The sequence below is a fragment of the Mizuhopecten yessoensis genome, unplaced genomic scaffold (assembly GCF_002113885.1).
Source record: "Mizuhopecten yessoensis strain PY_sf001 unplaced genomic scaffold, ASM211388v2 scaffold10933, whole genome shotgun sequence".
In the NCBI taxonomy this organism is placed as follows: domain Eukaryota; kingdom Metazoa; phylum Mollusca; class Bivalvia; order Pectinida; family Pectinidae; genus Mizuhopecten; species Mizuhopecten yessoensis.
In genome coordinates this window covers 65,083-89,765 of record NW_018408794.1, presented here as the reverse complement: position 1 = coordinate 89,765, position 24,683 = coordinate 65,083, and the positions used below count along the sequence as shown (strand labels likewise).

The following is a 24,683-nucleotide window of genomic DNA, read 5'->3' as shown; positions in this document are numbered from 1 at the left end:
ATGAAAGTTTGGGCCGTGAACAGGGATATCTCAACCCTTGGATTAGAGTTTGGTTTTCAAGCATTGGGCAAAGCCTCGTACTGGACAGCTAAACTTTTACCTTTGGGTTCCACGGACCACACCCATGCACGATTGTTTAAGTTTATGTCTATATTACACAACAACCATAATCCTGCATTACTTTTTCTCAAGTACTTATTTATATATTAAACGTTGCGACACGTTTAATACGTCCTTTGTTTGTGTAGAAAGTTGATATCACAACATGTAGCATGTTTGCAGCGTATCTGATCTAGTAAAGTTCATTTTAAAAATGACCATTAGTTTTACAATCTGTAGGGCAAATATGACATTATGACAACATTACAATTATGTAATCGATTACGAGTTGCAGCCGAATGAAAACAGAGTACGTCTTCGGTGTCTTGAATTTTATTTTGCTTCTAAATATTCATTCTCGATCCAGACTTGTTTTTCCCGGTGATTCATTGTAACATATTACAGCATAAAACTATAAAATGGCGTTGTTCAAGTTGGATATTTTGAAACGTGTAATGCTGACGAAAGAACTGACGATATGGAAGATCTATTTGTGACTTAGTAGGTGGCTGTGCATAGATACATATTTTGGTATCGATATACGTGAAATATAGGTGTTGGGTCAAAGTGGATATTTTCTATCAGCTCTTATAATTTAAGCAACACTAAACAATGCCGGAGATTCCACGTGTATCATCTATCTGGTTAATGTCAAAAGGAAGAGAGTGTTATAGTTTGATTTAAAATACAGTTTTTCCACCAGAAAAAAACATTTTACTACACTTTCGTTTCCGTTACGTAGCTCAGAAAATCCCTGAAAGCGTTTTAATATCATTACTGCTAATTCTCCATTGCTGTTGATTATATATTCGTAACTGAAATTTATTTTAGCAAACGATGAACATAAATAATGTCCATATATTGTAACCATTTTGTTTCACTGAGCCCAACTTATCAAATACCAAATGTGACATCAATATATCAGAATTAATATTTTAAAATATTGAAGTGCTTATTTTGGAAATTTGACTTCAGTTTGACGTATTGTTACTATTAAATTAAATTACTAACATAAGCAAAGATAGCGCTAAAATGCTTTTTTTTGTCATCAGGTTTTACTATCCTTACCAATTAATCAGTAGTGCAAAATGCAAAATGTAAATTATCATACTACTTGTAATTCAAATATATATGTAAAAGATCAACAAACCTCCGATCCAGCAAAGTAAGATATAAGCGACGTCCATGACCACTCCGGAGAATCTTGGCCGTATATCCTGTTCCCGAACCTTTTCGATAACGCACGCATAATATAAAGAAACAAGTTAGGACTCCCCGTGTGATCTCCGTAATGATGCGAAGTTTATAGATCACACATGTATATAGAACTAAACATCAGTATTCCTATCATAAAAATGATCTACGCTTTGGCTATATATCATTGTTACATTTACAGATAACTGTCATTTAAATATATAGGCAAAACGTATAGTCGATATACCTTTCAAAAAAAATCATAAATATTTACACAGTTCCTTTGCGAACATATATCAATCAATTTCATAAGTCAGTACTGATCATCAGAGTATATACGCTGGGGATAATTGTTGTATAATTAATGATTCAGTGGATGACATACGGTATTCCTACCAAATCACCCGTAATACGGAAAACCACGAAGAATACAGTTTATTGTGTTCAGTGTTAGCTATTTACATGAATAATAGGTTATCAACAAAGCCCTATATTCATGACATATGACCAATATCAATCAATCAATCAAACTATTCATTAAGTGATGACCAATATCAGTCAATTAAACAGTATATCAATGAAGTATGACTTGCTATATATAGCAAGAATTGTTATCCTGCCAAATAATAATTGTAAAATTACTAAACAAATTTATAACAAAAGCATTTCCTTAAAAACAATGATTTATTGTCTGTATATGGTAACATTTGACACAAATGATAACACAACGGATAACAAAAACCAAAAGGCAAACAGTTGTAGGTTCACTATAATCCATGGATAGGGTGTTTAATTATTAAAGTTATTGAATTTCATCACTCCGAGCTTGATCATAAAAGTGCATAACCGAAAATGTATAGACTTTCAGAAATTGCAACAAATTATTTTATTACCAAAAGGACCAGAAACATATGCAGATATGCTTAATATAATGCAAAATATATCCGATTAATCCAAACATGTGCCTTGCATCAAAGCTGACTTTTTAAATGCACATGGGATATTTACCAAACGGCAATTGAAAACTTATTTTATTAGCTTTCGAAAACGTCTGTTTTCTTTATCAAACAAACTTAGTCTTTATTTATCTTAGGCCTTATATTTCAATTTATATCATATGAAGATGTATTATGAAGTTTCACTGTGCCGGGATTATTTGTTTATTTTTATATAAGTACATTTTTACATAGAAACGCCATGAGTTGTAACACTATGATTTCGAAAAAAAATATTGTAAGGAAATTTGTACTTGAATAAATATAGAATAATCAGAAAAAACGAAAATTAATACTTTACCACAATACAGGTTTATATACTTTATTGCTGATATCGATAAAAGTGTATATAGAAAAAAAAAATCACTCCTCTCAACATTCGAATAAGAATCAAATACAATAGTGAAAAACGATGGGAAGTTTTATCCGGAATATATAAATGAACTGTATACACAGATGATTTAAATGTGGCGATGTAAGCTAAACTGATATATACATAACAACCGATCGGTTGCAAATCAATCATCATGAACTTCTGAGTATATTAATTCAATCTTAATAACTACTGTAAAAAATACAATAATTTTTAGATGAGTTTCAATGGTTTTCTTTTCAAATAAGTTAATATCGATGACTAATACGATTTCAGCAAGACACCAATAGTAGTATTATAGAATATGTAACATTCATGATGTACCATCAACGCGATCTGGTTATACATTTTATGATATAGTAACACACACATGGACACGCACAAAGCAGTTAGAGTATATACATTAACAGCAATCATTTAACGTTGTTTCAAAAACAAGGTTTCTGTAAGTATTCCTCCGGGAATAAATGTCCTCTACCAAACGAACGATGTACAAAAGTTAGCAAATTGATATAAGGTCAACAGGGAAGGATATCCGTCGATAAACGGCTGATGTCTATTGAGGAGAGAACATTGTGTGCAGTACAGTTTGTTAATGATGTGATAGATTCATCAGTTTATATTTATAATTAGAGAATGAATGGATGAATGAAATCATTAAGTGATTTTTATTGAGCTACCAAAATGTTATAAACAATATCTTTGATGCAAATGTTTGATAATTCTATGGACAGTTTTCTTTGTGATCTTGCAAATATCTGTTCCATGAACATCTGGACGTTTGGTAGTATACAATTTCTCAAAAACGTCCAAATGAAACTAAAAGTAATCATGCATTGCGAAAAAAAAGTTCCGAAAACACAAAAACGAAACCATTTATCTTAAAGTATGATAAAAAGAGGATATCAAGATGTGACTTAATCTATACCACTTCATGTTAATTTTTAGCGAAACATTGTGTAAAAACTACTTTTGATATTCAAAATATGACAGAATTCAAAGATTATTATTTTGTCATAAAGGCTGTTAGACAGCCGTAAGGAAATCCAATTTGATGTACAAACTTTTTTTCATAAAGCGATAATTTGCAGTTCCTTATATCAAATCATACATACATATGTTAAGTACAGAGGATTATTACTCTGAGAAAAGGGAATACATTTTGCTTCAGTTTTAACATTTTCTGTATCGGTTTGAAATAACACCACATGCCAAGTTTTAGTTCAACATATCAAATATCACGGCAAAACCATATAGGACAGACGGAATATGTAACATTGAGGAGAGAACATAACAGAAACGGATTTGGATCATATGTGTCCTTTGTTAAGATTAGTGGGGGACAAATATATAAACGTGGGAGTGGTCCATCGTGAAACCCTCCATTTAAATGAATGGACACTACTGCTGTTTCTTACTGTGATATAAACAGCTTATATAACATAAAGTGTTCATGGGATTTCTTAAATGCATTTGTTGTTAAAGATAACTCTTCTTAGTTTTATTTTTTTGATATATGTAGTTTTAAATATCTGAAATCAACGAGCACAGGACATATTCATATTCACATGTCTATTGGGGCTCCATGTATGTAAAATGGTTATATTGTTCATATTAAAAACAAAATGCAAAGGTCACTAACTAATTAAATGATGACACTTTATCTTCAGACGTCAAACTGTTATATCATTTTCTCTCACGTAAGGTCTTATACATAATTAATCTAAAGAAACCGGACCTGACATTTGCTTCTTTGTAGAAGGGTTTAAAAAGGGCATGCGTCATAGTTCTGACGTAACTTTCAAATTTGTTTTTGAATAGTTTAGATCAATATTGTATAATAAATTAAACCATGCAAATAATACTATAAGAATCACATAAAAAACCTACCACATTGTGTTTTAAAGACATAATAAGAACGTCTGAGTGAGGAAACTTGGGTGAAAGGTACGACGGAAACCGTGAAATCAGTAGGTGTGCTGTGCCATGGGAACACGTAAGACACTTCAGGGAAATAGCGATGTGTCATATATACCGTGTATCAGGAGGATATTGGGAAATTTTATATTTATTTGAACAACATGAAGATCGATATTTTGCAGAATTCCCATTAATGGGTCTTGTTATGTTACAAACACCCCTGATCTCATTTAAAGGACGCTGCTTAGAATTTAAATCCAATCAGATTTAGCAAAATCGCTCTCTTCAGGAACACGTGACGATATTCCTTGTCCTTGTTTAAGACTTCCAGGTAAATATTTCATTTGTTCGCCCTACTTTTATCACGAGTTGGAATAAGTTTCGATCACGATGACCAAATTAATAACAAGAAGAAACACATAGCAAAAAAATAAAATTTTGAGATGATGAATAAAACTATATAATAAGAAATAGAAAAATCCATTTTATAGCACGTAGATACACTTGTAGCATGATACCAACAAAACAACGGCTTAAAACTGGCTTTCCTCTACACCACTTAGTACTGGTGGACTCTGAGCATGTACCGCTGTCGTACGTCGGCAACGACAGAACTGTAACACATTCAGCAGGTCAATGGAGACGAGAAACAGCAGAGGAATGACAAGCATCGAAATACCCAGACCTCCTATATACTGTGACGATGTTCGTGGATCCGACGAGGACATTTTCTTTCGAATAGCGACTGAAATTCAAAATGTCGATACATGTAGAATGTAAATAATTAATTCCATATCAATGTTGAACAAGTTTTCCTGATGTAGTACGTAACTAAGTCTATTTAGAATTATGATGCTCAGTTGTACGAAAGACGACATATATACAGTGTGAGTCATACATAATGATACGTATAAAATACAATAAAAGATGTGTAAATAAGTTTTTTATTTAGATACATATACGTCATATTATATGTAAACATGTAGAGATTATTGCACCTCACTGAACTGATATGCTTGTATTTTCCCGTAATATAAATATGTCATGCGTTCACAAAAAGTAACTTAACTTTGGTTAGCCCATCATGTTTAACATATGTACCATAACATGTTGAAGAGTTTGTATAATTTATGTTTGCACAAACCGATGACACCTACTTGCAGTTTGCTTTTTGTCCACTGTGAGTTCCTTTTTCGTCTTTTCCATCATTTCCCCTAATTCGACGGCACTGATATTTGTTATAGCACCCAGCTTTGAGCACCTACATCTACACCTTCTTCTGTCCCGACCTGAATAATTGTATCACAGTGACATATAATCTCAGGACGTCTGCATATTTGATTTGTCGTTCACAATGTTCCTGAATAGCAGAAACAGATACCAGGTATGTTATTAGAGTTTCCCCTTCAAACAATTCAAACACGTTATACAACGTCATAAAACTAACATAATTTTATGTTAAACAAATTGCTAGAAGCCAGTCTAAAATAGTTATGAAAGACAACTTTAAAATTATACAAGTACGGATACTAAAACGAAAGGCACTATATTATATTTTTATCTCAGCTTCCAAGTATTATGAAATATCATTGTAAGAAATAAATTGCCTTAAATAAATAATTAGCCAGAGGAAATGAACTATTTTGTAATATTTAAAGTTAAATTAAAAGAACGGGTGGGACGAACATGGACACACTTAAAGTGAACAATTAAAGTACACTGTTCGTACGATTGATTTTAGGGAAACATTGTTCGTCTACATTTTGCTGGCTCTATATACAAACCAGTTGATATCGTGCATTGATCCGATTCCAGATGACTCCCAAAACAGGAAGAGCTGTCATATTGAGGAGTAGTATCGTTGCATTTCCGGCATCTTGTTCGCATTGCATTGTTATTGATGACTGAACATGCGCTCCAAGTTAGCCATGATTCCCATTCACTTTTCGCTTTTGGATGAAAAAAAATCAATTGAATTATGATTTATTTAAAACAAATGATATAAATTGATTGAAATATAACGACTGAAATTACATTAGTGCATTATGTATGCTTTTGACGAAATCATATTAAATTATTTAAGATTCGGATCAAAGTGATGCCATTTAAATGGTGCACTCTGCCAGATTTGAGCTTTACATCTATGTTGCACAGTTTGCCAATCACGTGACAAAACTGATTACGAGGGTGACCTGTAAGAGGTCACCTTAATGCCGGTAAAACGATATTTATCGACTCTGTCATAGTGATCCAGAATTCTACCAGGTATAAAACGGTAAATGGAGTTCGTTGAAGGAATGAGTAAAACATAACACTGATAATGATGCATATGTCAGTTTACAAAATAATATTTTCGCAACGATACTTTAACAAGAAGCAATAGCAAAGTGCCGTTTGCATCGTAAGTCGTATACATGTATATTGTACAAATTTACAAGAACAATTTAAAATACCTTGGCAAATGATAGTATTACAGCTAGAGGTGTCGCTATAGTCACCAACACAGTAGTCACCCCCATGACTCGGTGCTGGACTATCACAACTCCGCGTGCGTGATTTCGTTCCACCTCCACAAGTATTTGAACAGTTTGTCCAGGAATTCCAGGATCCCCATCCACCGTCCACTGTAAATAGAATATTTTGAAGCATTTCCCTACTGTTCTATAAGTAACTTTCCCGTTTAGTATTCCCTGTGTTTGATAACTGTATTCAATGTCCCCAACCTTTCTCCAGTGTAAATTTCACTTAAATGCTAATTTCTATTCAATATTACTGTTTCTAAAAACTAACAACAGACCATGTTTAGTGGAATATAGTAAACATTTTACTTAAGTAGTACAACCAACCTTCCTACAGTTTGTTTCTTGTGTTGTAATCAACCGATATAGTCGTTTCGACTTTTGTATATACCTAATACATTCATTTAACTCAATCTCTGTCTGCAATAAATTCGATTTAAAGACCTTTTACATTGCCGACATAACTTTTGATAAATCTAGTGTACTTTCCCGTAGATAAAGTCATTACCCATTAATTTTGTTTAAAAAACTTAATTGTATTGAACCTATTTCAGGGATCGATCTGTGATCTTTGTGAACGGATGACGAGAATTCTGATCTAAGTCTGGTCTGTTTATTTATATTTTATAGAACAGTTATTATTTTTCATAAAAGATCTGCAAAGTATTTTTTTCAGAAATTGTCCAATAAAGCAATGCTCATGGCAGTAAACAAGTTCTCAATTCAACTATGTGTTGGTTTTGCAGTGGTACGTGGATCCTTAAATATTCTTTTGTTTTCCACGTTTCTATTTCAGTTACAAAACAAATCCTTAAAACAGAAGATAATGAAACAGTACAGTACTACAATCATCTTGCTATTGTTTGCTTCCTTTATCATATAAACATACATTATCATTTTGACTTGTGTATCCAAAGCCCCCCTTCGCTAATGTCATGTGAAAATGAGACCTCAAGAAATGTAAAGAAGCTTGACCCAATCGATAGAGTAATTGCAACTGTCTGGTTAACAGTTGGTCGGCTAATATTCGTAATGAGCACACCTGGATTAGTTCAAAAAATATCTGAAGTCATCACCTTACGCTTCAAATACGTCAATATCGCCCTTTCTTTCAAAACAACATCCCACACGGAGCAAACCGAACTACCCGAAGTGTTACATTTATATTGGTATCGAACGAGTGCAGCGCCCATCGGCTTTGGTTATTTCAAATGAGCAGTACGTTGATTAGAATTTCCTGAAATCTATCAATACATTTTACCGGAATTCGAAACATATTTTATAGACATATCGCCTTAAATAGCAAAATTGTCACGAAAAATTAAAATTTAGTGATTCGGAGAGCATTTGCTAAAGACAAAGAATATCACATTCCAACTTTTGTTGTCTTAGCAGACACATGGGTAACTACACAAATAATTAGATGAAACAAATAATTCCTTAAAGTTCCTCAAAGCCAAAAACTCTATATGACAAATTTGTCATATTATTCAAAACAAAACACTATGGAGTTTACTTCACTCGCTGCCATTGTCATGTCAGAAACTTTCTGTCTTCATTGTCACTTTCTGTCTAGCTGTCTGACCGAGAAAAAAGATATTAAAATACTTGTTTGTGTACTCAATAATGCAGGCAAACACGCTGTTGTACGCCATGCATTAAAAATGTATAAACCAAACGAATACTGAATGATGCATGTACCTGGGCATGATGAAAATGGGCAATCACGTTCATTCTTACGATCTTCAGTACAAATTGTGCCTCCATCAAGTGGAAGTGGATTGCTGCATCTTCTGTACCTGACTTGCGTGCCCATTCCACACGACACGGAGCAGGGACGCCACTCACCCCAATGTCCAATACCTCCGTTCACTATTCATACCAAAACATGCGTTTTATTCAGAACAAATATGTTTCCAAATGGATCTTATATTCATTATAACCAGCTTACTTCATATGCAACTTTGAAATGTAAAAAGCCGCAATTTTGACTCCAGTGCGTAAGTCTGTGACATCATGTACTTGTCCAAGGCGTGACGTCACAATTGAAAACAATTTAAACTTGCAACCAATCACAGGGCTGATAGGTCATATTACATGGGTTGATACGCAAAAAAATATGACATGGTTATATTCACTGGATAACACAGTACATTATGTGATAAATATCATATCGGCCGAGTTTTTTTTTTTTATCGGGACTTGCCAAGTTTTCTGGACCATAAGCGTCATACAAATGTAATATATAGATAGTTAATTAGGGATAATATTTACAACAATACCAGAAAATCGACAACGAAGATAACAAAAACACGAACATTGCTGATAGAAAGTAAGGTAAGATTATCGTGTTGAATTCATTCACTGACATTTTAAGGAATTACTTGTTGCTTTGAGTTGCTGTTTATAATGAATATGCAAAAACCTAAGCTGGGACCTAAGTAATATTTTCAGTATACACGTAACCATTTCATGTTGTATATAAATAACATTTCCTGATAACAATAGAAATCGGGATTAAAAAAAAAATGCTACTTGTAACGATTCTCATTCTATTTTGAAATTATGCAAATTATCAGTTACTTCTAATATGCCAACATACCGTTTTCACATTGTTATATATCTTGCTAAGTGGTATGCATGCAATTGTGACCGTATATCACCCGTTAATAACCAATTATAAACAAGTATTTATAGTGAATTTTGAAAAATCCTCAGCGTTATTATAACGATATCCCAAAATATGTACGTTTGTTGTTTGTATTCTACACTTCATATATTTTCACGTAGAACAGCAGTAATTATTTCAATGCCTCCATTAGAAACCAAACTGAACCTTTGGTGTATTAGTCTAACGCTCTATCGAATAAGCTAAATAGAGAGAGGTTACTATGTTGTACTAGAGTAACATACGGGATCCTTGTTAAATATTATGTATGTTTTGTCGCAAGAATAGCACTACAGTGCTAATGTTATAATGTTACACGTATATGCGACGTTAGATAAAGCTTCATGAATCTTGAATTTTGACGTAAATATAACTCTGTTCTACCAATCATTCCGTCAAAACCAAGAAATCGATTGATTTCTGTTCTAGTAGGCTGGTTTACGTTTCATGATATCTCGTTAAATCAGATAACTATCGGCTATCGGCTATGACGTCACAAGTTCAACGCCTGTAGCGGTCACAATGGAATGAATAGGCGAGATCAAGAACAGCCATACAGCGTCAGATTGCGAATTAATAATTATTTAGGTTTTGAGGAATCAGATTATGCTGACGTCAGAGACGTATATATGTATATGTGGCTTTATATGTCTCTGGCTGACGTATACACTTTGTATTATCTGCTCTACAGTGAGAACTTAATCCATCATGTCCTCGTTAAACAGCACTATACTTCGTGACCAGAAAAATACGGAAATGTATCAGTGAAAAATATTTACAAAATAACTTCAACGTTGGTGTCTGCTGTTTTTGAATTTCAATAAAATGTATGGCATATTTGGTATTTTGTTTAATGACAAATTGACGACATTGTGTCTTCCTTATGCTAGGTCGACAATTCAAATAAACAACAAAATATCGACAGTTACACATTTAATTTCATATAATACAGTACTTATGTATGTGATGCTAAATTATATCACGGATTTAGATATTCTAATTCCGTGATTATTGTTATCTCGTAAATAAAATTGAATTAGGAGATTCAAACTTTTTTCTCTCCATATACATATAATATACACAAGCTATAATTTAACATCTTGGTTCAATAATGAAAATCATCTCGATCCACTGATTTAGCCTGCTTAGATGTGAAATTTGTGTACATGTAAATAACACTAATAACACCTGTGTCCAGTGCTGACAGCAGAACACCTATATACCTGTGTCCAGATATGACATCAAAGGGATGTCAGCAGGTTGGCAAGGGAGTACCTGAAGTTAGCTGGTAGATTGGTGTAGATTATGTGTCTTCCAATTTTCTATTTAACTACAATGTCCTCAGGCTAGATAACGGGCCTTTTTATTGTATTAAATGAAGTATTTTCATAGCTTGATCATAGCAAAACGTTCAGGGTACGCTTTAGATTGTATTTCACGCAGACAGAGTTTTCATTAAACTGTCTCTATAAGTTAAGTGCTTTGTTTGCTACTCTTATTGATATTGTGTGAAAATATACTTTTTGTGTATTTACATATATATAAGGACTTCAGTAAGTTGGCAAAATTTGTGTCCAATTCGTTGTCGACATCTGTTATTTGCAATAAAATATGTTTAAATCAAATAAGGTTACATTCTCCAAGCTAGTGCAAACTGCTACAGATTAAAGTTTCCTTGTGAAAGTATGATGGCGTAAATGGGGACAAGTACAGTTCTGCTGCAGTTTTAAGTGTAACTGGACTAGTTTGTTAAATTTTAAGCTACGCTATATCGCCGCCATTATAAATAGGTCAGTGAAATAAGAGTTTTGTACTTACCTTTCGAGTTAGGTACTGAAACGAAATAAAACCATAAATGCATATGCCTACATTATCAAATGGTTAAACTTGATTGTGATATGTAAAACGATGATGCGACCAGATAAATGTTTCAACATTTTCTTAAAACAAGTCACATTGGATAAGTTTCTTACGGTTTACTCTAGATGGAGAAAAAAACAACCATTTAGAACCCTGCAGACAAATATATAACAGCAAAACGACAACCTGATCGCTAATGTACTGCTAGATATTAGTATTCTTGAATGTATATTCTAACATTTTATATCATTATATCATATTTTTTGGATAATTCAGAAAAGGCATATAGCTAAAGGTTATTTATCATTATGTTCAATATTGTATAATAAAGATCCGTGTTCCACTCCATTGCCGATTACTTTTCGTATATAAACAGATCTTCCTTTAATTTCACAATTTGCCAGGACGCTTCCGTTGTTCAGATAGAGCAAGGTATTTGAGCGAAATTACTGCAATCTGAAATTCTGGGTTCAATTCACAGACTAGCTTCGGTAAGGTCAGGACTCTGTTATTGATTTATATCTTGTTTATTTTGATTATAATCAAACAAAGCATGCAAGTATTTCTTTTCAAAAATAATTCCGAAATATTTAACAACAAATAAGCCACTAAATTTTAAAATTTAGATTGTGCTGCATTGCCAATACAGCACCACACAAACTGATCTAAACACTGGCACACATAGACAGGAGTAACTGACGAGCCACAAACAATAAATACACCCTAAAGCCAAGCATTCGTCATGATGTCGGTTCAAATACGTGAACTCATGTAGGTTACGACTCAACACATTGTGAACACATTTTAATCTTACGGACGGAAATCAGAACAGCGCCAATGACTTTTAACATGTGTTTAACACATCTAACATTAGAAAACATAATATATACCATAAACGGATATGTAGTGATATTTAGAGCGATATAAACACATCGCCAACAGAGAGCCTGTAGACTGTCTCGATGGAGAAGAGGTGTACCTGTCATTTAAGCTTGAAAAACTCTTTGCCATATTAAATGTGCGCTATTATGGATTAAGATTATACTACCATCAATGATTGATATTTATTTAAGTATTACCATTCTTCTTCTCATTATTATAATCATAGCTAACTTGTTATGTATTTCTAAACATTTTCTTGCGGTTGAGTTGTAGAAAGGTTATGTTTCGCAGTCAGGTAAGTGTTTATGTGTCGTTTCGATGACTAGTATGGTGTGTACCCCGTCATCTGGATCAGACAAATGACTAGCGAAGCGCATGTATAGAAAAGTGTAAAATATTTACGAGTTAGCAATATATATAAAAGATGTCGATTCAGATACGCTATCAGCGTATATACTGTACCCCTAGTTGTTATACATGTAAGAAATGATTCACAAACCGAAAATTCGATTCGGCTACGTTTTGTTCAATACCTAGAAACTGAAATAATGCAAGACACTGGACCATGCTGTGGCTGATCAACTGCAATCCCAGGTTTCGAAATCGACCAAGTTTCCAACAAGTAATATTACGAAAGATGATAGGCTCGGACTTACTAAATTAAGCAGGGACAAATCTATTCCTATATTTACAGCTGATAAGGGCAAAGCAACGGTCATCATGGTCACCGACTAATAGTAATCCTGTCTAAATTAAAACAAGAGAGCAGGATGACCGAATCCCAATATAGGTACCTGTATCCCATTGCAGAAAACACCAATATCATGTATTGTACACCGAAGATATACAAACAAATCAATGGGGCCACTGGGACCTATTACGGACTTCAATGGATCCCTTGGTTATAATGATTCAATGTCTTTAGCAGACATCCGCTTGTAGGTAAATCGGAACAACATGTCAACATTTTGAAAATATAGCGGAAACCATGTCCACGGTCATTCAGGGCTCACGCTGTCGGTACTTTTATTTTTTATTGGCTACTAAAAATTCGATGTGGCTACTAAATTGACTACTAAGGTTTTAAAAATGGGGAAACTCTGCATCTTTGTCCCAGAAAACGATCCGTCTACATGAACTCACGTGTGTATTGTGGCTGACACTGATTGCGTAAACATAATCAGGACGGTCACAGATCAGCGCGCGCTGTACGACTGCGAGTTAATTAATGCTTTTGTCTAAGTTGTAAAGTCAATTATCAAGTTTCAGATGGCAAAAGGTGTTATAATTCTTGTACAATAATGGACAGTGGGGTCAAGTGAATTGGATGACCCATTGACGTTGAGAAAACAGTCTGATAAGCGAGTCACACATAGGTGGTCTCTAGCTCGCACACGTACATTTGACGGCGCCGTATTAATTATCTGACATTATTCAGAATTGTGAGACATGCACTTGAACGGACAGGTTCCCCCTCTGCAAGATTCTTAAAATTGGTGTGTATACTTGTTATGTGCCGATGCATTTATTTTGTCAATTCCAATCGTATAACTGCATATTGTAAGAAACGGGTGGGGAGCGCTTACGTTAATTTGACTCAATTTTTGAAAATTTACATTGTGTTGTATGTGTATGTCAAATTTTCTAGAGATCAATTTAATAACAAAAAGTATAACATTTACAGCCACTAGATTAATGAGTTATGTAAAAACACGGATTCATTTAGATAGCATCCGCACGTGTGTTCGGACACCCGCATACAGCGCATCGTTTGCCTCTTCAGTAGGAACTCATTTCATCACTAAAATTGTAAAATAGAATAATTCATATGTATGTAGTGCTTTAAATATTACCTGCACAAGTAAATGACGACGGGATATATCATATACATAGCTAAAAAGCCCACATACCGAACGCACGATCAAAGCTTCCCGGTATATTCATATAGAGCTGTTTTGACAGCGTTGATCTTGTGATGTCACCGATGTGGGCTACCAATATATATCGAGGCGATCGCCGCTGAGCCAAAGGTGTGTTTTTCAGATAAATCACAATATCTCGGAAACGGGGTCAACTACGACGTTCGCACTTTCTTAGCCTTTTTATTATATTAAATGAAGTATTTTCATAGCTTGATCATAGCAAAACGTTCAGGGTACGCTTTAGATTGTATTTCACGCAGACAGAGTTTTCATTAAACTGTCTCTATAAGTTAAGTGCTTTGTTTGCTACTCTTATTGATATTGTGTGAAAATATACTTTTTGTGTATTTACATATATATAAGGACTTCAGTAAGTTGGCAAAATTTGTGTCCAATTCGTTGTCAACATCTGTTATCTGCAATAAAATACGTTTAAATCAAATAAGGTTTCATTCTCCAAGCTAGTGCAAACTGCTATAGATTAAAGTTTCCTTGTGAAAGTATGATGGCGTAAATGGGGACAAGTACAGTTCTGCTGCAGTTTTAAGTGTAACTGGACTAGTTTGTTAAATTTTAAGCTACGCTATATCGCCGCCATTATAAAAAGGTCAGTGAAATAAGAGTTTTGTACTTACCTTTCGAGTTAGGTACTGAAACGAAATAAAACCATAAATGCATATGCCTACATTATCAAATGGTTAAACTTGATTGTGATATGTAAAACGATGATGCGACCAGATAAATGTTTCAACATTTTCTTAAAACAAGTCACATTGGATAAGTTTCTTACGGTTTACTCTAGATGGAGAAAAAAACAACCATTTAGAACCCTGCAGACAAATATATAACAGCAAAACGACAACCTGATCGCTAATGTACTGCTAGATATTAGTATTCTTGAATGTATATTCTAACATTTTATATCATTATATCATATTTTTTGGATAATTCAGAAAAGGCATATAGCTAAAGGTTATTTATCATTATGTTCAATATTGTATAATAAAGATCCGTGTTCCACTCCATTGCCGATTAATTTTCGTATATAAACAGATCTTCCTTTAATTTCACAATTTGCCAGGACGCTTCCGTTGTTCAGATAGAGCAGGGTATTTGAGCGAAATTACTGCAATCTGAAATTCTGGGTTCAATTCACAGACTAGCTTCGGTAAGGTCAGGACTCTGTTATTGATTTATATCTTGTTTATTTTGATTATAATCAAACAAAGCTTGCAAGTATTTCTTTTCGAAAATAATTCCGAAATATTTAACAACAAATAAGCCACTAAATTTTAAAATTTAGATTGTGCTGCATTGCCAATACAGCACCACACAAACTGATCTAAACACTGGCACACATAGACAGGAGTAACTGACGAGCCACAAACAATAAATACACCCTAAAGCCAAGCATTCGTCATGATGTCGGTTCAAAAGGTGAATAACACCACTAACTTTTATAAAAGTTTACATACACATATTTACAAAGTGGGTGAGAAAAGTAAACGTATGTACAGAAAAAGTGTATAAAAGAAGAAGCAAAATAAGTGTTCGAATAAAAGGGAGATAATTAAATTTAAAAAAAAAAGAGAGCAAAAAAGTAATAATAATAATAATAGTAAAAAAGCTCGATGATGAAAGGGATCGGTGCGAAAAGGACCAGATATGATTTCAAGATTCAAATCAACAGCACATACTAATAAAATCATGAAAGTTAACACCATATTATTATAATAATCTCTATTTATTTGATTGTATATCTGTATAGCTATATACCTGTATATAAACAGGCATAATTAAATATAATAAAAGCAGTTATTTATAAGAGAGCCAACACTCTGAGTACATAGAAAAAGTCAAAAAATAATATGTAAAGTGTGAGAGGGATATTTTGCCCCCGCAACTTGTTTCAGGCGACTTTGGTTTGATTATCAATACTTACAGCTAAAGTATGTGACGTTGTGACAATTTAGATGAATCATGGAAAATGTCGTTCGGTATATGTTATAGAACAAAGGAAGGATTTCATATACAATACAATTGACAGACTAAGTGTTTGACATTACCTGAAGGGGAACACGATATATCTATATCGCTTAATTTATAAAATAACGTAGAATCACTTGAACAACGCTTTAGAGATCCCCTACCACAATCCTTTCTGCACTTAAAACTGTGTGCAAAATCACCCTACAAAGAAAATGCATGAATTATGTGCCTTTGGTTGATATTGAATGTTGTGTAAACGGAATAGAGTTTTCTAATAACATGGCACCAATTAATATATTTTATTGAGACACCACCTTGTGGCGTTTTACGTATTAGGCATGTTAGTTCATTAAGTTAGTTTACAGTTGCAGTATTGATGTGGTTAATATTACATTTGTTCACCACATTCAACCTGGAGTTCAAAATGAAACACGTTCGTATTTACACCTCTATATATAATCAAGTTTTTATCGTCCATAAGTTGCTTGAATAGATGTAGCTAAACCAATATTTTAATTTCTGGACGACACATTGCTATTATCCTTTCAGATTATTGAAATAATTTGTCTATCAAAAGTTTACCATATCTTCCAATTCCTAAGTAGGTGACATTCACGTTATTGTATTTATTACGTTTTTATCAGTTTTCTATATAAACATGACGCGAATACAATCTATATGTAATACACGATACTTACAAATTATCTAAACTGCTTACTAGTATTAACATGAAACTGAGGCAGATCCACATTTAGCTTTTACAATGCAAATGAATTTCAAATCATTTGTTCTATCATGCTCATGATTATTCAAGAAACACACCTGTCATGTCTCTGTAAAACAAATCTCTGAAATATCTGTATTATGCATGCTTCTGACATATTTCCTACACTCTGTTTATGCCTAACATTAACTTTTCTACTGAACTTGGACTCTATATACATGTACCTACTAAAGCGTATAGAAATATTTTCCCATAAATATATCAATGAGTGTATGAATACGTAAGTAAATAAGTGCGTAAAGTAGTCCCATGTATACATAGTTTTCAATTAGTTTTCTCAGAAGTATCGGATTGAAATTAAAATGTAGTTTTATATAATATTGTTTTAAAGTTTCAATTAATAAAAAAAACAGCTACAGACCCTGGACCGTTTTCCTTGTCCGTTTAAACGCAAACGCAACGCAAACGGAACGCAAACGCAACGCAAACGGAACGCAAACGCAACGGAAACTCAACGCAAACGGAACGGAAACGCAACGCAAACGCAACGGAAACGCAACGCAAACTCAACGCAAACGCATACAGACCGTTTGGTTAAACACGCTCCTAAAACGCAGTTCATAGCAGACAAATAACGGACATAGATTTAGATGTACTTGCTCGCGGAAGCGTGTCGGTCTCTGACCCTAACTCTGATCTGTATTTACCTATACAGCGCTCGCTTGTTATTTGCACAGCGGCGCATGCAGATGTACTTATAGGCAACATATTCCCCGTCAGCACCAACAAAATAATTTGGAATGATGGTATCCGCTTGGAACTCAACAGTACATTACATTTAGCATCTAATCATTAAATCTACACGACGTAAAAACACATTCCTTTTTATGAATTCATAAGATTAAAAGTATATTTGATGTTGGTGGTTTCTCACTTATCTTTTATTTTAATTTCTATATTTTCCCCAAATATTATTTCAAGGTGAAGTTACGGGAATAGTCTTGAACAATGGTTCTTCGACATCAACAATACATATGGATACGTCTAGTGGGTAGTTCATTTTTTTAGTCTCAAATTCTGAATTTGTTGCTAAAAAATCTTTCAATCAATTTGTCGAAAAATAATAAACAACCCAAACTAAATAACGTACGTGTAATTGTTTGTTTTTATTTAAACTAGGCGATCGCAAATGTTCAAAAGGAGATGAAATATGAAACTTGTGTTTGGAAAATATTGGATATGAATATCATCATATGCATAAAACAAGTGAATGTGATGCATAGAGTATTATTCCTGTATCATCTTACGAATCCAACTGAAATGCTGCAAGCGAATTCCGTGTAATTATTGGTATTTTTTCTCTTAAAATCGCCCTTCTCTACTTATATCTCAAACAGGTATAATTCTTATGATATTCTCTTTAGTGGTATTATTTGATAATTATAATCAGTATTTATATGAATGATATTGAAGCCGGAGCGTTAGTGATATGTTTCTTACAACATAACATACATGTATACATTATATGCACCCTGTTACGCTTAATCATACTCATTGCTGTACCCACGGACTCAAAAAATCTAATTCCATGCTGTACCCTCAAGTTACACAATTTCATTTGTCTGAGTGATGAAAACATAATCTGAAATCTGAATTACTTGTGTAATTCCCTCCTTAAAACAGCCTTGAACCAAAGTTTTTTTTATTGCTTTCTCTTGACAGTCATTTTGAAAAGTATATTGCACAAACAGCACTGATTTCACTATCCTAAACAATAGCGAATTAATCCCAACTATCATCTGGTCTTTGCTGTTACCTGGCCTTACATTTATTATTATTTAAACGTGTGGTCACCCCTGTTACCTGCGGCTATTGTAAGACCACAAGGTTACTACCTGTGGTTTCAGGCACAGGGACCCGGGAATTTGCTACAGTTGTTTGTTTGGACCTATCGCGCCGTATAGTAATATTAGATGTTCTTCTTCTTCTTCTTCTTCTTCTTCTTCTTCTTCTTCTTGTGATAAGGCGTCATGTAGATTAACTTAATCTGAGAATTTAGGAAGTATAAATTAGATGTTTTAGTGGTTAACACTATTTCTCGAAATAATTGCCGCCCCTCCTTCTAACCGCACACAAGAAATGTACCCTGAACGTTTTGCTATATCAAGCTATGAAAATACTTCGTTTAATACAACCATAGGCTAAGAAAGTGCGAACGTCGTAGTTGACTTCGTTTCCGAGAAATTGTGAAATATATCTGAAAAACACACCTTTGGCTCAGCGGCGATCGCCTCGATATGGGTAGCCCACATATGTGACGTCACAAGTTCAACGCTTTCAAAACAGCCCTATACCGGGAAGCTTTGATCGTGCGTTCGATATGTGAGCTTTTTAGCTACTTATATGCTATATTCCGTCGTCACTTGCTTGTGTAGGTTATATTTAAGGTACTACATACATATATTTTGTTTTCCACATTTTAATGAAGAAATAAGTTTCTACTGAGAAGGCAAGTGATGTGCTGTAATGCGGGTATCCGAACACACATGCGGATGCTATCTAACTGAATCCGTGTTTTTACATAATTCGTTAATAGTGAATGTAAATATTATACTTTTTATTATTTAATTGATCTCTAGAAAATTTGATGAGCACCTGTATACAATACAAAGCAATTGAGTAAAAAATTGAGTCAAATTAACGTAGGAGCACCCCACCCTTTTCTTTACAATATGTAGATATACGATTGAAACAGACGAAAACATGCACCGGTACAATCATTTATGCTCAAATTGAGCAGCAACCCGAGTATTTTTACCCCCAGTTATAAAATCTTGAAACTTTTTTTTTATTCTTTATGCAATCCATGGAATTTAACACACAATAGCTATACACACCAATTAAAAATTATCTTGCAGAGGGAGAACCGGTCAGTTCAAGTCTCACAAAGATTAGTAATATATAATGTGCATAACATGGTCCAGCATTATTTGCCTTGTTACTGACTTTCATCTGTCCGGTGATGCAGTTGTACTGACTTTGATTTGCATATAATGTGACTCTTTGGCAGTACATTTTATTTATCTTTTTCTTGAAATTGATCCTTATACCAGAGACGTAATATATACGTCTCTGCTTATACATATCCCTGTTATCTAGACTGAGGACATTGCAGTTAAATGGAAAAATGGAAGACACCTAATCTACACCAATCTACATACTGATTATTATATTTCTAACTGCTCTATCGCATGAATATGTTTATATGATTCCATGATAAAATGAGCATATTTTAGCAAAGATATGGTTTATTTATAAGTTTATATTTTAGATGAATTATGTGATAATTTACTACTGTTAATTAAATATTTATAGTGTTGATAAATATGTTTAACATGTGTGTATTCTACTGTTGATTTAGGCAGTTATGAATGTAATATGCAATTAGTTGAGACGTAAATAAATGTAAACAAATCAATATAAATATACTAACTGCAGGTACCCCCTAGCCTACCCGCTAACATCCCTTTGATGTCATACCTGAACACAGGTATATTGGTGCGTCTTGGGCCTCCTGCTGTCAGCACTGGACACGGGTGTTGTTTAGTGTTATTTACCTGTACACAAATGTCACACCTAAGTAGGCTAAGGGAGTGGATTGAGACGATTTTCATTATTGAACCAAGATGTTAAATTATAACTTGGGTTTATTACATGTATATGAAGAGAAAAAGTTTGAATCTTATAGAGAGGTATTGATGACGTCACAAACCCGGAGGCAACGAGAGTTGTCCGCCATGTTGGATTACACACATACTTCCAAGATGGCGGATCGACGTAAACCAAAACGCCCGTACATTGAGACACTTGATGCCGCTGCAAGACAAAGATACATCGCCAAAACTTCAACTATTGGAAATCTTGATCCATACACGATCGACACCAATAGATTTAGCACTGATGCATCTATTCTTCCATCTGTTTCCTACCCAGACATTGTCAACTTCTTACTGTATAGCCCAAGCCCATATACTCTGGAAGATTTACGATGTTACAAAGGACTCGCTGCCTACAATCAGTTTGTGAACGGCTGGGTACGAGACGTTAGAGCCACAGTTATAGATGGATATCATCTTGTGTTAGGCAGAGTGAGTTTTTTTATTTTTAAATTGATAAAAGTTTGTTTTACTGAAAGCCATGTAATGTGGCTAGATGAACGTAAACATTGATTGATACAGTAGCCGTAGGCCTAGGGCTACTCAGGCGTAACGTAGACTATTACTAGCTATATAGCTAGCATGCACTGTCCGTAAAATCATGTTTTATAATACATGTAGACTTGAGGCCTCATTGAAATAAAATAAATGACAATATCTCACTGGGTACAGAAACTCGGAAAGTAATAACTGAATTACATTAGTATTATATTGCAGATACATAACCTGTTTTCGGTGTATCCATGCCACATGCATGGTTGCCTTTTTCATGTAGGTTTTTTTTGTTCAATGGGTTGAAAGGGGTTGTTTAAATATATTGCAAGAGTAAACAAAAGGTTTGACATTCAGTCAGTGAATAACTGATTATAGTTTATCAATGGAACATAATTACATATACAAAAAGTGCTTCTATATCAACTGTATACATAGATACATGTATAGTACATTGTATATAAGATTGATGATCAATCAATTATCAATTTTATTAATAAATGGTATGGAATGAAAATTGCTCTTGTAGTCTCCATATCTGGTACACTGAGTAATTAGATCTACTATAAATATAAATTTTACATTATTTTTGGTTGTATTTCAACTCATATTGTTACTTCAATTTTCAGGTTATGCACTCACAGAGATTATCTGAAACACCACTCAAGCCTTGGGTTATTGCTGAAAATTCCGGGAAAATCAACAGCTGTCATTGTGATTGTGTAGCAGGACTTGGTGAAACATGCACTCATGTAAGCGCCTTATTGTTTTATGTGGACACTAAAGTGAGAATACGGGATTCTGCAACGGTGACTCAGTCAGCAGCCTACTGGAAATTACCGGCCAGTGTACGCGGTGCATCATATCTGCCAGCCTTTGACGTTGATTTTACTTCTTCAAAGACCAAGAAAAAACAGCTAGATAGTCTAGTGGGCAACAATGTGAATCTAACACCAGGAAAAAGACAAATTAGACAGGTTGAGGCACCAAGCCAAGAAAGAGTGAACTCGCTGTTTGAAGCACTGAAGATCAGAGGCTCCAAGGCAGCTGTGCTCAGAGTTGTGCCTGGTTATTCAGAGGACTTTGTTCCAGATGCTGCCAATCCAAATTTTCCTTCGGTGTTAACAGATCTTTATTCAGGAAACTTCACATCGTTATCCTTAGATGAACTTATCAACAAATCTGAAGAAGTCACCGAAAGCATCAATGTAACAAAGGAAGAGGCCAGGTCCGTGGAGGAGGCAACGCGACCTCAATCCAAAACTAAACTTTGGAATAAATTTCGTTCTGGAAGATTGACTGCCTCCAAAATCAAGAAAGTTTGTCGCACCAGTATTCAGCATCCATCGCGATCATTAATACAGAGTGTTTGCTACCCAGGTAACAATTCTTTCGCTAACAATGCAACAAAATGGGGCCTTGAACATGAAGAAACAGCCAAGAAAGCATACCTACAACGAATGGAGGAGACCCATGATAATTTTAGAATGACACAGTCTGGATTTGTAATCAATCCAAAGTTCCCCCTGTTTGGTGCATCACCTGATGCATTAATTAGCTGTGACTGTTGCGGTTCTGGTGTTCTGGAGGTAAAATGTCCCTACAGTGGTATAGGAATGTCAAGTCTAGAATACGCTGAATCAGCAAAAAATCCTTGTGTCATGAAGTGTGGCGATTCTCTGACTCTAGGTAGTCACCATGACTACATGTACCAAGTACAATGCCAAATGCATGTGTGCGAGGTAGACTATGCCATTTGTGGTGTGGACAGACATGGACATGCACATTGAACGAGTGGAGGCAGACCAAGATATGAGGTGCGAAATAAGAGAAAAAGGCAAGGAGTTTTCCGTGAAGTGTGTGTTTCCCGAACTTTTGGGAAAATATTTTTCAAAATCAGAAGTGAATGTTCTAAATACTAGTACATGTATGTCCCAAAACAGTCAGCACAAGGAAGTTCCCAAAGTGGTGAAAGATGTTGGACAGTCTGAGCTATACTGCTTATGTAAAGGTCCTGAAGAAAACACCATGATAGCATGTGACAATGAGAATTGTGCCATTGAATGGTTTCACATCAGTTGTGTGAATTTGAAACGTGTGCCAAAAGGACGCTGGTTCTGTTCTGAGTGCAGGAGCAACAACGGAAAATCACTTAAATGTTCGAAATATAAAAATTAGACTAACTGTTTCTTCATTTATATACCATGGCCACCATATTTGATTTAAAAATGCTTTAAAGACAGTTCAAAATTTTTTATTATGCTATATTAATAATATATTTTTGCATGTTATAGATGATTATACATGTAAATTAACAACTTGCATAAATAAAATTACTGTGAATAATATAGTCAAATCTGCCTTTGAATCAGTGCATACATATCAAAAATATATCCATAATTGTACAACACGTATGTGTATTGAAATTTTATAATAGTCGATTTAATAACATGTATATGCATATGTGTACCAATATACAAGGTACAGTTCACATCAAATATTATATGTATACTTGAAAGAGGGCACTGTCAATTTAATTGACTACAACAGCAGGCATATAATCATGTACAATAGTATCTTATATAAGTTATGTAGAGTACATCTGTAAAAACTACATGTATATGTATTCATGCTATTGTTGAAAATTATAAGAAATAATTTTAAGATATCATCATGACGATAGAAGAAATGTCTGAAAATGTCAATGGGTTAATCATATTTGCATTATTTTCATTAATTTTTGTACACCGCTTGCATTGCCTCATACAATTTACTCTGAACTTAAATTATACTGTATTTATCTGGCAATAAACCCACATCTTTCATTTGTTATTGTTAATGCAGCATACACTAATATAATCATGAGGAGTAATAAGAACACGGTCAAATTTGTTTCACTGGGTTTATATATATATATACATGTAGGATTATCCGATAAATATGGTTAATTATGGTTCAAAGATTGTCCAGAAACTCATCAGTTGACTTGGTGTATTGTAAGTAATTACATGTACAATAACATATCTTGTTCTAGAAATCTGATTTTTATATTGAATTTTAATTTTAACACAGTTTCAGAAAGAATAATAAAAATTGAAAGTTCAACACATTTTTAGTCGAGTTTTTTTCTTCAAGTTATATATATCAATATATGGCAGCAATAATACTGTTTAACTGTTCAAGTTCAGTTCCTATAATCACAATATCAGTCCAATGGCACCACTGAAGGACACAGATTTGTCAAACAACATGCAACAGATGTAATTTTGTCCAGCGTTGTTAGCTTTAAACTTGAGTCACATGCCATGAATTCAAGAGGGATGGTTGATT

The 24,683-nt window shown here is 34.1% G+C and overlaps 2 protein-coding genes across 2 annotated transcripts in view; one reads left to right on the top strand and one right to left on the bottom strand.

Moving 5' to 3' along the window:
* The window catches only part of LOC110463831 (hemicentin-1-like), a 30,216-nt gene extending 17,602 nt beyond the window's left edge, over positions 1-12,614 (bottom strand). The window contains exons 1-6 of the mRNA XM_021518715.1: positions 12,608-12,614; positions 11,587-11,601; positions 8,802-8,972; positions 7,035-7,205; positions 6,366-6,530; positions 5,739-5,870 (exon numbers count right to left, since the gene is read on the bottom strand). Coding sequence (XP_021374390.1) covers positions 5,739-5,870; positions 6,366-6,530; positions 7,035-7,205; positions 8,802-8,972; positions 11,587-11,601; positions 12,608-12,614 — 661 coding nt within the window. The remainder of the gene's footprint in view (positions 1-5,738; positions 5,871-6,365; positions 6,531-7,034; positions 7,206-8,801; positions 8,973-11,586; positions 11,602-12,607) is intronic.
* An 8,320-nt stretch (positions 12,615-20,934) lies between these two features.
* Positions 20,935-24,461, top strand: LOC110463803. The gene is made up of 2 exons (XM_021518679.1): positions 20,935-21,293; positions 21,983-24,461. Exons 1-2 carry the CDS (start codon positions 20,943-20,945, stop codon positions 23,141-23,143), a joined length of 1,512 nt encoding a protein of 503 aa, XP_021374354.1. The 5' UTR covers positions 20,935-20,942; the 3' UTR covers positions 23,144-24,461.
* Positions 24,462-24,683: the final 222 nt, after the last annotated feature.

Bases quoted from the DNA above. Each gene is read 5' to 3' on its own strand.
- LOC110463803 (XM_021518679.1), top strand. From the start codon at position 20,943: ATGTTGGATTACACACATACTTCCAAGATGGCGGATCGACGTAAACCA. The intron at 21,294-21,982 runs GTGAGTTTTTTT...TTCAATTTTCAG, and splicing joins ATCATCTTGTGTTAGGCAGA to GTTATGCACTCACAGAGATT.